The 15,409-nt window shown below is 37.3% G+C and overlaps 1 protein-coding gene across 1 annotated transcript; it reads left to right on the forward strand.

Annotated features, from left to right (window-relative positions):
• The first annotated feature begins 10,409 nt into the window (after nucleotides 1-10,409).
• Nucleotides 10,410-14,540, forward strand: CBSX6 (Cystathionine beta-synthase (CBS) family protein). The gene is made up of 2 exons (XM_086451528.1): nucleotides 10,410-11,190; nucleotides 13,425-14,540. Exons 1-2 carry the CDS (start codon nucleotides 10,847-10,849, stop codon nucleotides 14,320-14,322), a joined length of 1,242 nt encoding a protein of 413 aa, XP_086307654.1. The 5' UTR covers nucleotides 10,410-10,846; the 3' UTR covers nucleotides 14,323-14,540.
• The last annotated feature ends 869 nt before the right edge of the window (nucleotides 14,541-15,409 follow it).

A 15,409-nucleotide genomic window follows, 5' to 3' on the forward strand; every position in this document is an offset into this window, starting at 1 on the left:
CTTTGAGTAATGCTTAACGATTATGTTCTGAGTTTAAAAGTAGGTCAAAGATACTGATTTGAGCTGGCATTCTGTTCAACTGCTCTACTATGTTGTGCTCACTCTTTCGAATGAGTTTGAGGAGATCAGCTGTCTCCTTATCAGTTACTCTGCTCTTCTTCCTCTCTGGTTCCCCTTGTGGTATTTGTTCTTCCTCTACCAATTTTCCTTTCCCTTTTTCTTTTCTTCTGTCCTCTTCCTCATTCTGCCTTTTTTGTTCTTTTTCTGATATTTTGTAACACCTCCCTGATCTGGTCATACGACCAATGTCTATTACCATGGCCTCTTTTTGCTTCTCAACCCCTGTAGACGTCATAATCATCGTCTCGTAACTCCATGGGATGGTTTGGCTGGAGCGGTATGGGAAGGGTTTAGGGGATATGATGGTCATGGATTGAGGATCTGGCTTTACATGGAGGATAAGAGATGGCTGGTTGGGTTTGGCGATTGACGTAGTGATGTTTGGGGTTTGTGAGTTGGTATAAGATAAGATGAGAGGTGGTCGGAAGGAAAAGTTTGAAACTTGAAAGTAGGTGCAGAGTAAGGTATGATAAGAGGTGGTCGAGAGGAAGGACTTGCAGTTGGTGAGGTGTAAGGTATTATGAAAGGGGGTCGTGAAGGATTTGAGGTTTGGAAATTGGGGTGAATGGTGAGATTGGCCAGGTTAACTGGAAGTTGGGATAGTGGTTGGTTGGTTGTATCTCGTGGTAATGTATTGATGTTCGATGATGTTGGCTCTTTCCTCAAATTGACTCTAACCTTAGAGCCAATAGGTGCTATTAAAATTGAAGGGTTGAAGCTCGATTCATGCCTCTTTATGTCATTGACTGTCGGCCCATTGCCTCCTCCATTATGTGTTGGTAACGGGTTCTGATTGATATTCTATTGAGGTGCCTGGGTTGTTGAACCATCCAAGATGATTATTTTTCTATCGATTAGATTCTGAATTTGGTGCTTGAGTTGCCAACATTGGTCAGTGGCATGCCCCGGTGCTCCCATATGGAATTCACATAATTGATTGGGATTATACCCTGGTCCCTTTATTGCTTCTAGGTTTGGCTACCTCTTAGTGAGATATTTTCCCCTGAGTAATGCTGGGAGTAGTTCTGACAGAGTCATAGGTAGGCAGGTGAAGACTCGAGGGACCCTGTTGGGTCTGCGCTGCTTGGTTTGATGATTCTGGGTAAATTATGGGTTTTGACCAAACACTGGATTTTGTCCGAACTGAAATACTTGTGGGATAGGTGCAGCTTGGGGTGGGTTAACCTTGAAGGGGACCTGAGGTGCTGGCGACCTCTGGTTTGGTGTTGAGATGAAGAAAGGTCGAGCAGGTTGTACATTGTTAACTTGTGTTTCTTCTTTCTTCTTGTTCAAGACTACTGGTTTTCGTTGAGTAGACCCCCTTGTTGGTACCCCTAGATTGGACAAGTCGTAGATCAGACCTGACCGAATAACGTCCTCAACTCGATCTGCCACTTGGACAAATGACGAGAAGCTTACAGTTGTATGACCCACTAGATGCGTATAGAATGAATGGCCCAAAGTTGAGATGAATATGGTGTTCATCTCTTGTTCAGTCATTGGTGGCTTCACTTTAGAAGCTGATTTCTGCCACCTTTAGGCATATTCTTTCACACTTTCTTTTGGCTTTCGAGTCATTATGGCCATGTCATTTCTATCCAATCCCATGTCCGTATTGAATCTGTATTCTTCCGAGAATAGTGTAGCCAGATCTTGCCAGCTCTTGATTCGAGAATGATCTAATAGAGAGAACCACGAAAGGACTGCCCCTATTAAACTCCTTTGAAAGAGCTGAACCAACAACCTATCGTCATCCCCAAATTGGCACATGGATCCACAGTAAAGCTTCAAGTGTGACAGAGGGCATCCGATGCCGTTATACTTCTTGAAATCAGGGCACTTGAACTTTGGTGGTAATGGTGCATTGGGGTATACGTAGAGGTCTCTGAACCTCATTCCGCTTATAAAGTCCATGCCTTTCATCTTTCTAATCTCCTCCTCGACTGCCTCGAGCTTGTTGGCAAGTTTCTCTTCTATAGTACTCCTTACTTCAGTCGTCCTGAATTCACATTCTTCCTCTTGAATGACCTCAGGTCGTTGTGGATTACAATGGATGTGAATTGGGGGCCCCTGATTGGCGGGAGCCATGGGTGGTAAGGTATTCTGCACTGGTGGCAGTTGTTGTGGTTGTTCTAGCATGGCCTGATTCGAGCCGGATGCTTGAATTTGTACAACTTGAATGATACTTGGATTTGCCATTAGTAAGTCCAGAATCTTATCATGTTTTTCGAACACCTTTACCACTATATCTAGCTTTGAAGTAAGGTCTGTTATGGCTTCTGTTGTCGACTGTTGAGGTTGCTCCGAGGTACTTATAATTGGTTGCGAGCGCAGAAAATATGGAGGATTGTTAGGTGGCAAGTACTTCTTTTTGGGTCGTTTGGCCACATGTGGACAAAAGGTCAGGCATTAATATATCGTTTACACAATAAAGATGCATGATAATTTATTAGGTCGGATTTGGATTAAATGGTAAAGTTGCATTAAGAAAGCCTTGAATTTGGTTGAGGTTGAAATTTTTTTTGTCTTGTCAGCACGGAATTGGGGTTCGTCAGCACAGAGCCAGATATTGATCTCCACGGAGCCAGATATTGATCAGCACGGAGCTGGGGTTTGTCAGCACGGAGCTGAAGGTTTGTCAGCACAGAGACAAAGATTTGTCAGCATGGAGCTGGAGGTTTGTCAGCATGGAGCCGGAGGTTTATCAGCATGAAGTCGAAGGTTTATCAGCACGGAGTCGAAGGTTCATCAGCACGGAGTTGGAATTTATCGACACGAAATCGAAGGTTCATCAGCACGGAGTTGGGGTTTGTCAACACGGAGCTGGGGGTTTATCGGCACGGAGACGGAGGTTTATTAGCACGGAGCTGGAGGTTTATCGGCATAGAGCCGAAGGTTTGTCAGCATAGAGTTGGAAGGTTATCGATAAAGAGCCAAAGGTTTATCAGCACGGGACTGGAGGGTCATCGACACGGAGCCGGAGGTTTGTCAGCACGGAACTGGAAGGTTATCGACAAAGAGTCAAAGGTTTATTAGCACGGGACTGGAGGGTCATCGACACGGAACCGGAGGTTTGTCAGCACAGAGCTGGAAGGTTATTGGCAAAGAGCCAAAGGTTTATCAACGCGGGGCTGGAGGGTCATCGACACAGAGCCGGAGGTTTGTCAGTACGGGGTTTGAGGGTCATCGGTACGGAGTCGGAGGTTTGCCAGCACGGAGCTAGAGGTTTGTCAGTACTGATAAAAATAGTTTGTAGATGTAGATTAACTGATAGCTATAGTTTGCGTTGTGTACGGGTTGTAGTTACGACTTGAAAAAGATGTGGGTCGTGGATATGGACCCAACTTAGGTGGATCATAAAGTGGCCATGGATCGTGGACCCCTTGGGCAAGGATGTGGGTTGTAGACCCAATTGGAAGTAAATATGGGTCGTGGACGCAATCGGATATGGATACGGGTCATGGCCCCAGTTGGAAGTGGATATAGGTCATGGACCCATTTGGAAGTGGATATGGGTCGTGGACCCATTTAGGAATGGATCTTGAAGCGGATATAGGTCGTAGACCCATTTGAAAGTAAGTACGGGTCGTAGACCCGATTGAAAGTGGGTATGGGTCGTGGACCATTTGGAAATGGATATGAGTCGTGAACCCAATTGGATATGGGTCGTGGACCCAATTGGATATGGATATGGATCGTTGACCCATTTGGAAGTGGATATGGGTCGTGGACCCAATTGGATATGGATATGGGTCGAAGACCCATTTGGAAATGGATCTTGAAGTGGATATGGGTCGTGGACCCATTTGAAAGTGGATATGGGTCGTGGACCCATTTTGGTGTGGATATGGGTCGTAGACCCATTTGGAAATGGATATGGGTCATGGACCCTATTGGATATGGATATGGGTCGTGGACCCATTTGGAAGTGGATATGAGTCGTTGACTCAATTGGATGAGTCGTGGACTTAATTGGATATGGATATGGGTCAAAGACCTATTTGGGAATGGATCTTGAAGTGAATATGGGTCGTGGACCCATTTGAAAGTGGATATGGGTTGTGGACCCATTTTGATTTGGATATGGATCGTATACCCATTTGGAAACGGATATGGGTCATTGACCCTTTTGGAAACAGATATGGGCCGTGAACCCATTTGAAAATGGATATGGGTCGTAGACCCAATTGGAAGTGGGTATGGGTCGTGGACCCATTTTGGTGTGGATACGAGTCGTGGACCCGATTCGGAATGGTTACGAATTGTGGGCTCAATTTAAGTTGATCCTCGATGATGGATGATGGCAAGCTTTATAGTGTGCCGCATTGGGTCGAGATCAATATCGATAGGTAGAACAGAAGCGAGCTCCGTTTGGATCAAACACAAAGTACGAGTGGTAGGCCCTAAGTTTAACGATAGAAACGATATATTTAATCATTTTTAAGTCTTAAAACTCAAAAGAAAAATAAAGTTCAAAAGAAAAGTTGTCAAGACTGATGTAATGGACGAAATGAGCAAAAAAAATTCTTTTTTTTTTTGGTCCGTTTTTAATGAGCGGACCGAAATGCTTTTGTACTGGTCCGCTCTTTAAAAACGGACCAGAACCTTAATTTTCGTCGATTTTTTTTTTTTTTTTTTAAAGATTTTGAGGCACATAGCCTTTGTTTTTTGGCTTAGGGTACAATTTTTTTTTTTATGATGCAAAATATAAACAAAGATTTTCCCTTTTACCTAAGGGGACATGTAAAGAAATAAAATAAAAACAAGCCTAAAATCTATACAACTTGTCTTCGTGGGCTAAAAAAAAATTACAAAGTCATCTCCTTGGATTGGAAAAAAGATTACAATAATGAGAGGGTTGATAAATCCTTTTTTCCAAAATTGTGTCCTAAGTCTCTAATCGTATTTAATGCATGTGGCTATAGGTGACTTCACGGTTACCCATTCTTCAAACCTCAATGCATACCGAAGTACACATGTCTTAGGTTGGTGATTGGGTTGGATGTGTTCGTCGTCATACCCGAAATAAGCGATCTCGAGTCGTGAAACTACTAAGCATCTGGGTTTAAATTTTTATAGGTAGAGGAGGTTTGTGTAATGGGCTATGCAATCGTAAGTGTACAAGTGTATTTTAAAAAAAACAAGTATCAACCCCCTTTACAAGTATTCAACCCACAAAATGTTAAAGAATATATTACAACCATTCCTCAAGAAAAAGAAAGTAAAGTATCAAACAAAACACAAACAACAACAATGTTAGTAAACACATATTGAATTTTTTTGTTGTTGTAAAAATGGCCAAGTGGTCATGGTTTGAACCCGCAATCTCCCCAGTTGAGTCACCAAGTTGTAGACATGAGAATGTTCATTTTTGAACCTCAATGCTACGTTGTTTGGAGTCGCCACCATTCTTTTTTGAAAATAGGTGTGAATGGGCACCCGAATCGATTCTTTCGAAAATAATTTTTCTATGGCATTGTAGTGACTCTCAATCATGGAAAATATATGGTCTACCTAAGATCTAGGTAAGGGAATTCGATTAGAGAATGGGAAGGTGTTAAGAACCCCATTCTCTCCACTTATGGTGATTACCTTTAGATTTGATCATTTTTAAAAGATTAAAATAACAAGTAAAATGCATGAGATCCATGAAGTGGGTGGGTGCACATGGTGTGTATGTACCTCTTTAGAAAAGGATTTGATGTTGGTGTTGACATAAGAAATATCTTATGGGAGAAGATATTCTATGAAGTCAGCACACTTTTGCATGAGTTGAATTGTTGGTTTATAATTTTAGAAAAGTTTCATGAAAGGAGTTCTCTTAGATCTATAACCTTAATGCATGCATGTTTAACTAGAAACTTAGTGTTTTAACCCCATCAAGAGAGTTACACATTTTTTCATCATAGCCAAACATGTGTAATGTATGTGCATAGTGTACATTATGATGTATGATATGAGAATGGGTTAAAAAAGACTTCAACCTCCATCCTTTCAATCAAATCGCCTTAAGCATTCCATGCCCAAGGTTGAGGTTCAACCTACTCGGGATGAAGGAGGGTTCTCCATTACATCATAAAGGTTTCTAAAAAGAAAAAGAGAGGGATAGAAGAAGAAGATGCAAGTTTAAGAAATAAATAAACAACTATTATCCCACCTTGTCCCCTTGGAAGCCTTGAATGAACTTGAGTTTAAGAGATGAACTTGAGAATTAAAAGATGTAGTTTAGGGTGGGTTGGGAGAATTGAAGGTTGAGAGATGAGAGGTAAGTAGAGAATTTAGTAGAGTTTTAGGTTGAGAGATGGGGGCTTGAGAGCATGAATTATTCATAGAAAATGAGGGTATTATAGAGTTTTTGGAGAACTTTTGGAGATAAAGTGGTCCAACCCTAAAAATAATGAGAATGGACATAAGGTTTAGGTTGTTTCTTTTTTGATTTTTCATTTGTATGAGGGTAAATATGACATTTGTGAAGAAACCCTAAAAACATTATTTGATCTTTGGTTTTTTGGTAAATAGAGATGAGAGAATAAAAGTACTTTTGGGAGGGTGAATAAGGGAGTGACATGTGTAAAGGTGGAGTGGTAGGTAAAAAATAGACCATGGTTCATTTGTAAATAACACATAAAGCAAGGGGTGGAGGTATATTTTTGAAATAGACCAATGAGAGAACAAAAGTACTTTTAGGAGGGTGAGTAGGAGAATGACATGTGTAAAGGTGGAGTGGTAGGTGAAAAGTAGACCTTGGTTCATTTGTAAATAACTCACAAAGTAAGGGTGGAAGTGTATTTTTGAAATTGACCAATGGGAGAACTCTATGTATGTACTTGAAGATTCCCACCTTTTGAGGGCATAATGAGAAGTTCTCCCGCCTTTATGGATTATTACTAAAGACTAAATAACCTTTTTGGTTTGACTAAACTTTTTGAGAAGGGCATTCTTGAGTTTTCACAAAAGGGAAGTTGACCTTCCAATTAGATAATGCATTGGGTATTGAGGGCTTATGAGGTATCAACATGTGTCATCTTGTGAAGGGGTGAGAGAATGGACTTGGAGTGGGCTTGGGTTTTGATTAGGATATGGACTTGGGTTTGGGTTAGGATATGGACTTAGGTTTGGGTTTAGGATGGACTTGGCTTTGGATTTAGGATATGAGATGCAATAACTATGCATGTATGCATGAATAATGATGCCAAGTGGCAATACGGGTCCATCGAAAATCTTGAGTTCTAAATCGAAATCAATTCGAGAAATTTTGGATTTTCCTACGGATTCGTGTAAATTGGGGTGTCTACAATGTGTCATAAGCACAAGCGATGTTGAGTCTTAGGGAATACCTCAGACATGGCTCCTTGAATAGATTTGCATTGGTCAGTGATAATTGCATTAGGTGGTTGGTCTAACATGCATGATATCCAAGCTGTAAAAAGCCATGCATAGCTCTCTATTGATTCACTTGAAAGCAAGCCACACCCCAATAATACAGATTGTTCATGATGATTGATTCTGACAAAAGGTACAAACGGTATGTCATATTTATTCATTAAATACATTGTGTCAAATGAAATGACATCACTAAAATATTGATAAGATGCCCTAGATCTTGCATCGGCCCAAAATACATGCTTTAAATGTCCCTCACCATCAATGTCCATCAAATGATAAAAGTTTGAATTATGTTTTTGCATGTGCATAAAATATTAGTGTATCACTTCAGCATCACCTTCACCAAACCTCAAACGTCTTGCGCATTCACCATAATTTCTAACTTCTTTTTCACCAAATGACAAATTTTCAATTCCCCCCCACTTGAGCAGCAAATGAAAGAAAAGATTTGCATAGGTATCTCGACACTACCATTCAATTCAGGTTTGTTTTTTCACTTGCTCATTCAATCTTTTATTGTTCTTATAAAATCTTGACTTTGTTAAACTAACCATATGATTATGTTCGAGATTCACCTTTGTTAAGTACCATATACCATCTATATCTATTCTTGCATTAACTCTAGCTTTACATCCAACTCTTGATGACATTTTTGTTGAATTTGCATCCAAATCTTGATGACCAGATGCATCTCGTTTTATATTTAACTTTATCATCCTTAACATATGTGAAGAGACATTTTGTCACTTCTTCTTCACGCCAAGTACTTCTAATTTTGGTACAAAATCCTATTTTTTGAGCATAGATATTATAAAAAAACATAAGCATCTTTCATTAAATTGAACTTCATTTTGGTCTTTGGTGTTACATTATCTCCACCTATTCCTTCCTTCGGTGGACTCTCTTCTACCTCACCCAATTCTTTTTCTTTTCCATTATCTTTCAAAGATAACCCTTCAATGACTATACGATCTTTCATATCCTATATTTCAAATAAACATTAAATAAAAAAAATTAATTCAAAACCGTGTGTATCTATGATTGACACAAAAATAAAAATAAAATCAAAGTTCATATAATGTACTAAAGAACTCATTTTTGAGTTGCACTTTTGTCTAATTTTATTTAGAAGAGTAATAAAGAGTTGCATTTTTGTCTAATTTCATTTAGAAGAGTGATAAATATTCATTTTTTTTTTCCTTTCATTTTCTATTAGAAAAAAATAAAATAGTCCAATAGAAAATAAAATACCTTTAAAACTTTCTAAACTATTGGCATAGGATTTTTACTTGGTGAAGAAGAAGAATGAATCCCTTTTATTTTATCTAGGGTTCATTCAATTCAATAAAACCACACCTTGGTGAAGAAAAAGAATGAATTCTTTTTATTCTTTCTAGGGTTCAGTCAATACAAGAGAGTCACACCTTGCTGAAGAAGAAGATGGGTTTGGGTTCACCTGGTTCAATTAAACTTCAATCCAAGAAACGAGGAGAGAAGAGGAGTAGATAAGAGATGACTTCGTCCAAGCTATTTGTCTTGAGGTTCTGCAAAAGAAAAAAAGATACATAGAAGAGAAGAAGACTTCTTTTAACTTTAGCCAAAGTTTTTGTTTTTTGTTTTTTATAATAGAAGATGACGTGGTTGCTGATTCATTAAGTGGGTGATGTGGATACTAAGCCATATAAGAATTGTGAGAATCATAGTAGAAGGCCTTTGTCACCCCAACATTACTCAATATTAATTCCTATTAACAATATTGATCAAATGATTAACGAAATGAGGTTTTTAACCAAAACCCAAATCACAATTCATTTTAATATTGTTAATATTAATATTATTTTACTTCATACCACATTATAAGTTGATCAAAGAAAAATAACATTAATATTATTTAATTTTTTTTATATACTATTTTATATATTTATGAGAATTTATTTTTATTTTAGTTTTGTTTTTTATTTTTGGTTTTTAAATTTTGACTTTGAAGCTTATATTTTACTTTTAATCCCATGTTTACATATTAATATGTTGTCACTCAGAGAAAGAATATACTAATGCCCAATTATCATCAAGGAATTTGAACTATTGGTATATATATATTCATGCTAGAATATCACATTTAAAATGCTCCAATTATTTATTTGGTTTCTAGGGCAATTTTTCTGTTAGCACTTTGCCTAATTTATAGCTAGGTTTGGATTGTGTGGATTGCCAAATCTCCAAGTCCTAGTATGGTGACATGTGTTTCATATGGATATGGAACGAATCGAGCTAACGCAAGTGTTTTGAACTATGAGCTCTAGGAAGGTCAGCTCGGAGCTCTGGATAGATGGAGCATGGGGCAACAAGTCACAAGGTCGAGAGAAACTCTCTCGAATGGTGTGCCATCACTAATTACCCAAATCCTTGATTTGGCTATGTGGTGTAAGCACACCCCTAAAACTTATGATGAGCAAAAAAACATCATCGAAGTTCGTGGATCTTGAGGTAGGGCAAGAATTTTTACCTCTATAACTTGCACAATAAATTATAAATGCTTTAGATCATATCTACCACAACTTCATAATTACACACATGGACGCAGTAAATGGACTAATTTATTAATATTTTTACCAAAGAATGTAAATAAGCATAGAACAAGTAAGATAAGAGGCCAGACTAAAACTCAAATGGTTTTGAATAAAAAGGCAGGAGGACTTGACAAGACTCAAGTAACTTCAAAAGTTGGAATAAGGATTATAATTTAGAAATAAATTAAAAGAAATTTCATGTTTTCAAAAAAAAAAAAACATGGAAGTTATTATTTAATAGCCCCTGTGTAACTCACTTGCATTTTAGTAAAAAATATGTTATACGTAGATTACATGATTTATTTTTATATATATTTTAGAAAGAAATAGGAAAGAAAAGTTATCTCCAAAGAAAAAATAAAGGAGAGAAAAAGACACCTTGTGATTGAGGTTGGAACATTAAATATTATTTTCTTTCCAATAATAACACCTCCTTCTGAGTTCTCCCTCATCATCCTTCCATTCCTTCATGAACAGCCCGCAAAATTCTGAATCATCATAGAAAGACCAACTGATTCAATACGTTATTTTTTCTATAATTTAGGAGGAAAAATCGAAAATCACATTTCATGGGCCTCACTTTCACTCGATGGCCAGCTTTCACACCGCTTCCAATCAGTTTGGCGGTTTTCTGAATCTATCAATCCAACCCATTATCTGGTTTCCCAATCCTCCAAAACCCATTGGCGGTTTTCTTCTATTACTCTTCTTTCTCCACTCCATCTTATAGCGGTTTTGATTTTTCTTCTAAACCCGCTTTTGTGTTTTTGATGGCTTCGGTATTTCTTTACCATGTTGTTGGGGATCTGACAGTTGGAAAGCCAGAGCTGGTTGAGTTTTTTGAGACAGAAACCGTTGAATCGGCGATTCGGGCAATTGGGGAGTCCACAGAAGGCGGGATCCCTGTGTGGAGGAGAAGGCATCAGAAGAGTTTGGTTGAGAATTCGGAGATGAGACAACAAAGGTTTGTTGGAATTATTAATTCTCTTGATATTGTTGCGTTTTTAGCTAGAGAAGATTGTTTGGAAGATCAGGACAAGGCCATGAAAACTCCAGTTTCGCAGATCGTGGTTCCAAATAGTTCAGTTTTGAAGGAGGTTGATCCTGGAACCAGGTTATCTTTATTTTATAAATTTGTTTTCTAATTTTTTTTTGTATTTAATCTGATATCAGATTGATTTTAATTTTTTTTTAGGTAGGTTGGTTTATTTAATTATTTATTGAAATGGGTTCATATTATTTTTGCTAATTTTTGTATTTAATTTGATGTGTTTCGTTAATCGGATTGAATTTTTTTTTTTTTTTTTTTTTTTTGTGAGTTGGATTGGTTTGTTTAATTATTTATTCAAATGAGTTTAACTTATTTTTGCTAATAATCTTGTGGTTGTGGATATCGGATTGCTTGTTTGGATCCAATTTCCTGATATGGGTTTTCTTGATTTTTTTTTTTTTTTTTTTAACATGTTTTTTTTTGGTTGGGGGATTGATTTTAACTGTTCAAAGTGTTGTTCTTGTATTTGGTCAACTGTATCTTAATTTCTTTGTGTTGTTCTGTTAATGATCTTGGTCTTTATTTGATTTCTTTGTAGTTTTGAGTAGTTGCAAGATCTTGATTCTTGTTTCTTCTTCTTCAAATTCTTGAGCACACCCTTGTTGTTTTCTTTCGAGCGTTAATTGTTTATTGTTTCAGTTTCTGATTTTAACATAATCTTGATACCTGTTTTGTGTTCTGTTTGCTAAATTGTTTGATTGGTACCCTGTACTCACCTATGGAGATGTCTTTTAATATTGATTCTGATCTTCATTATTTGCTTACCGAATTAGGTCTGGACGCCAGAATTGGTTTGCTACCTGGATTTGGTTCTCCCCTCAAATGATTTATTCTTTGATTCCAATTCCTGGCTTTGTTTCTCTTCTGATTTGTAAATGAGGGGTTTTAACATTTACCCGTTCTAGTTCAGGGTTAATTATAGGTTTTCTTTACTATTCCGAGTTTTAATCACAAAATGGTTGCCTTTTTAAAATTGAGATTGGATAAATGTTCTTCTGAAATTGTTGTTCTCTGTTGCTTTAAATTTTCTCTTGGGGTCTGAATTTGATATTTTATACTGGTCTTGCTTCCCCATTCATGTTGACACTGTCACATTCTGGTTTCTGGGTCATGAAACTGTTACATGTATCATTCTTGTGAACGTCAAATGTTGGGAAATTCTTGGAAGAATTTATATTGCATTGAAAATCTTAGAGGGACTATTATTTTAATAAGAAGACATTTTGTTGAGAGTTGATTAATATTTATGTTCATTTATTTTTTCATTAAGTTTTAAGCAATGTTGGGCAATTAAGAAACATATTGATAGATTGAGTGTAGCAGAGATGTGGACTTAGAGATGAATGAAAGGAAAGGTCAAGAAATAATAAAAATTAGAAATGAACACATTTATAAAAATGTAATAGTCCTAATATGTTATAAACTGAGGGAAAGTTGATTCAGATGGTTTGGTCACATGTAAATTATGGATCCAATTACAAGGATTATTAAGTTGAAGGTTCCCAAAGAACAAGGGGAAAATAAAAAAAAGTACATTGATTGATGTAGTAAGAGTAGATACTTGAATTAAGAAAAGACATGGCTTTGGTCAGAGTATGTGGAGTGCAACTTTATTAAGATGAAGGTCCAATAAAAAATTGATGGCTGTGACATACTTCGAAGTGAATAGTAAACTGAGGAAGATTTTTTCCATAAAATTAGATCTTGAGTTTAGGTGTGCTATGTGACCGATGTATCCCAGTCAAGTTAAAAAATAAAAAAAATCATATGATGGCAGTAAGGCTGGCTATTCTTAGTTGAGCTGAATGTTAGGCAATCAAGAGAATTTGCACACCGGAGATGAGGATGTTGAGATTGATGACTTGAAAGAATAAGAAAGATACAATTAGAAATGAACAAATTTGCGAAAATGCGGCAATAGTTCCAATTAGGCGATAAACTAAGGAAAAAAAATCGATTGAGATGATTTTTCCATGAGCAACAAAGGCCAAAAACAACCCCATTAGAAGTTATGTGCATATTTGAAAAGGTTCTAAAAGAGACTAGAGGAGGACCAAAAGGATGTCAATAGAGGTGGTTAGAGTAGGTATGAATACGATAGAATTAGTAGAACTGTAGAAGGAATGACTTTATATAGAATTGAATGGAGAATGAGGATTTTATTCACCAAAAAAAACACACACACACAAATAGGGACAAAAAGTTGTAGAATTTATTGTTTCTATTAGAATTTCTTTCTCATGATCCAGGGATTCTGGCTTCTTAATATTATCCATTGTTTGATGTTCTCATGCAAGATTAATAGACGCACTGGAGATGATGAAGCAAGGCGTGAGACGCCTCCTTGTTCCCAAGAGCATTGTATGGAAAGGCATGAGCAAGCGTTTCTCTATACTCTACAATGGAAAATGGCTCAAGAACCTCGACACATCCTCGAGCAGCAACAACAATTCCACCACAAACACCAACCGTCCCTCCTCGTCTTCCTCCTCCATCCGCGAAAACAACTTATGTTGCCTATCAAGAGAAGATGTGATCCGTTTCCTCATTGGCTGCCTTGGTGCCCTAGCTCCTCTCCCCCTTTCTTCGATTTCCTCTCTTGGGATCATCAATCCACATTACCATTCTATCGAGGCCTCATGCCCAGCACTTGAAGTCAGTCGTAAACTCCCTCAAGACCCTAGTGCTGTAGCTGTTGTCGAATTCACATCCGAAGGCCAACACCAAATCATCGGAGAGATCTCAGCTTCTAAGCTTTGGAAATGTGATTACTTAGCTGCTGCTTGGGCACTTGCCAACCTCTCGGCAGGACAGTTTGTAATGGGTGTCGAGGATAATGTGAGCCCAAGAACACAACCCGATTTTTCAATCAATTCTAGTGTTGAAGATAATGCAGGTGTGAGGCCAAGGAAGTTCTGTAGTAGGAGCATTGGATTCTTTAGCAATCCGACGAGTCCGACTATTGGTGGTGTCGTGGGGAGGAACATGTATAGGGGGAGAAGTGCGCCCTTGACATGTAAGGTCACAAGCTCATTAGCCGCAGTAATGGCTCAGATGCTGTCTCATAGAGCAACCCATGTATGGGTGACAGAGGCTGAGAGTGAGGACATATTGGTTGGTGTGGTGGGTTACGCTGATATCCTCGCTGCGGTGACGAAGAACCCTTGTTCCACCATTGTTTCTGCAACTCCATGATTCTGAGAGAGGTTTGGAATTGCATTTTAAGTATGTTTTTATTGTGTACAGGGGACATAAATATTCTCTTGGCATGTTTTAGGTGGTTGGATGTTTGTTGTTAGTGTATGTAATTGAATGGTTTTTGTTTTTCTTTCCTTTTTATGTTTTTTGAATTTTGAACTGTTAAACTTATTAATTGTTTTTATATATTTGGAGCTGTAACTCATTGTATCTTATTTGCTGGCTTCCTGGTTTGTTTTCAAGTTTCCTTTTTTTAAATTCTTCCTGTTAAGCATGCTTTACCAAAACAATTTTCTACAAAGGTGAATGATTTGGAACTTTTTAATTTTTATTTTTTATTTTGATACTGGGGTCATTTTTATGAGATAATAAATTCATAAAAAAACATGCAATCTATGGACTTCAAAAGGAGTTCCTATGAAAATACATGTCTTATACCAATCACTGGGTTTTGTATTTTAATGATTAGAATTGTATTTCTATACACAAGTCTCTTACGCATTTGGAAAAGAGCCTTACCAATCTGACTCGATATGTAGCATTAGCCATTGATTTTTCTTCAGTATATAACACTCTTATCTCGAGAAAAAGCATATATGTTTCCATACGCTTCTTTATCCTCATGTGATGCTACTTCGATTGTTATTTCAAGTCCCTTTGACATTTTTATTAAAAAAACAAAACAGACTTGTCAAACTCAAATATTATCAATGTATCCACTAGGTTAAATGCCAGGCCAAGAACATTTTGGTGGTGAGCCACCTCGATTCTACAAATTTTAAAGTTTATACTTAATTTCGTGTAAATTGTAATTTTATACTAATTTAATATTGGGTTAGGATCCTTTAATTCTTTAAAAATGACTCAGTGAAAAAAACACATGATCCCAATCTTTTAAATGCAATATCCAATGATTGATAATACAAATCTCGAAAATATTTATCCCTCTCAATCATTGAATTTTATATTTAAAAGATTGGGATCACGTGTTCTTTTTTATTATTCTTAAGGGTCAATGGATCCCAACCATTTAATATTTTGTGGTGGGCAGTGTTAAATGACGAAATAAAGCTAATGTCAAGGG

This window comes from Akebia trifoliata, chromosome 8 (genome assembly GCF_017979445.1).
Source record: "Akebia trifoliata isolate Shusen 1 chromosome 8, ASM1797944v1, whole genome shotgun sequence".
Lineage (NCBI taxonomy): Eukaryota > Viridiplantae > Streptophyta > Magnoliopsida > Ranunculales > Lardizabalaceae > Akebia > Akebia trifoliata.

Coding starts and splice junctions, on each gene's coding strand:
- CBSX6 (XM_086451528.1), top strand. CDS start 10,847: ATGGCTTCGGTATTTCTTTACCATGTTGTTGGGGATCTGACAGTTGGA. Junction 11,191..13,424: donor GAGGTTGATCCTGGAACCAG/GTTATCTTTATT, acceptor TTCTCATGCAAG/ATTAATAGACGCACTGGAGA.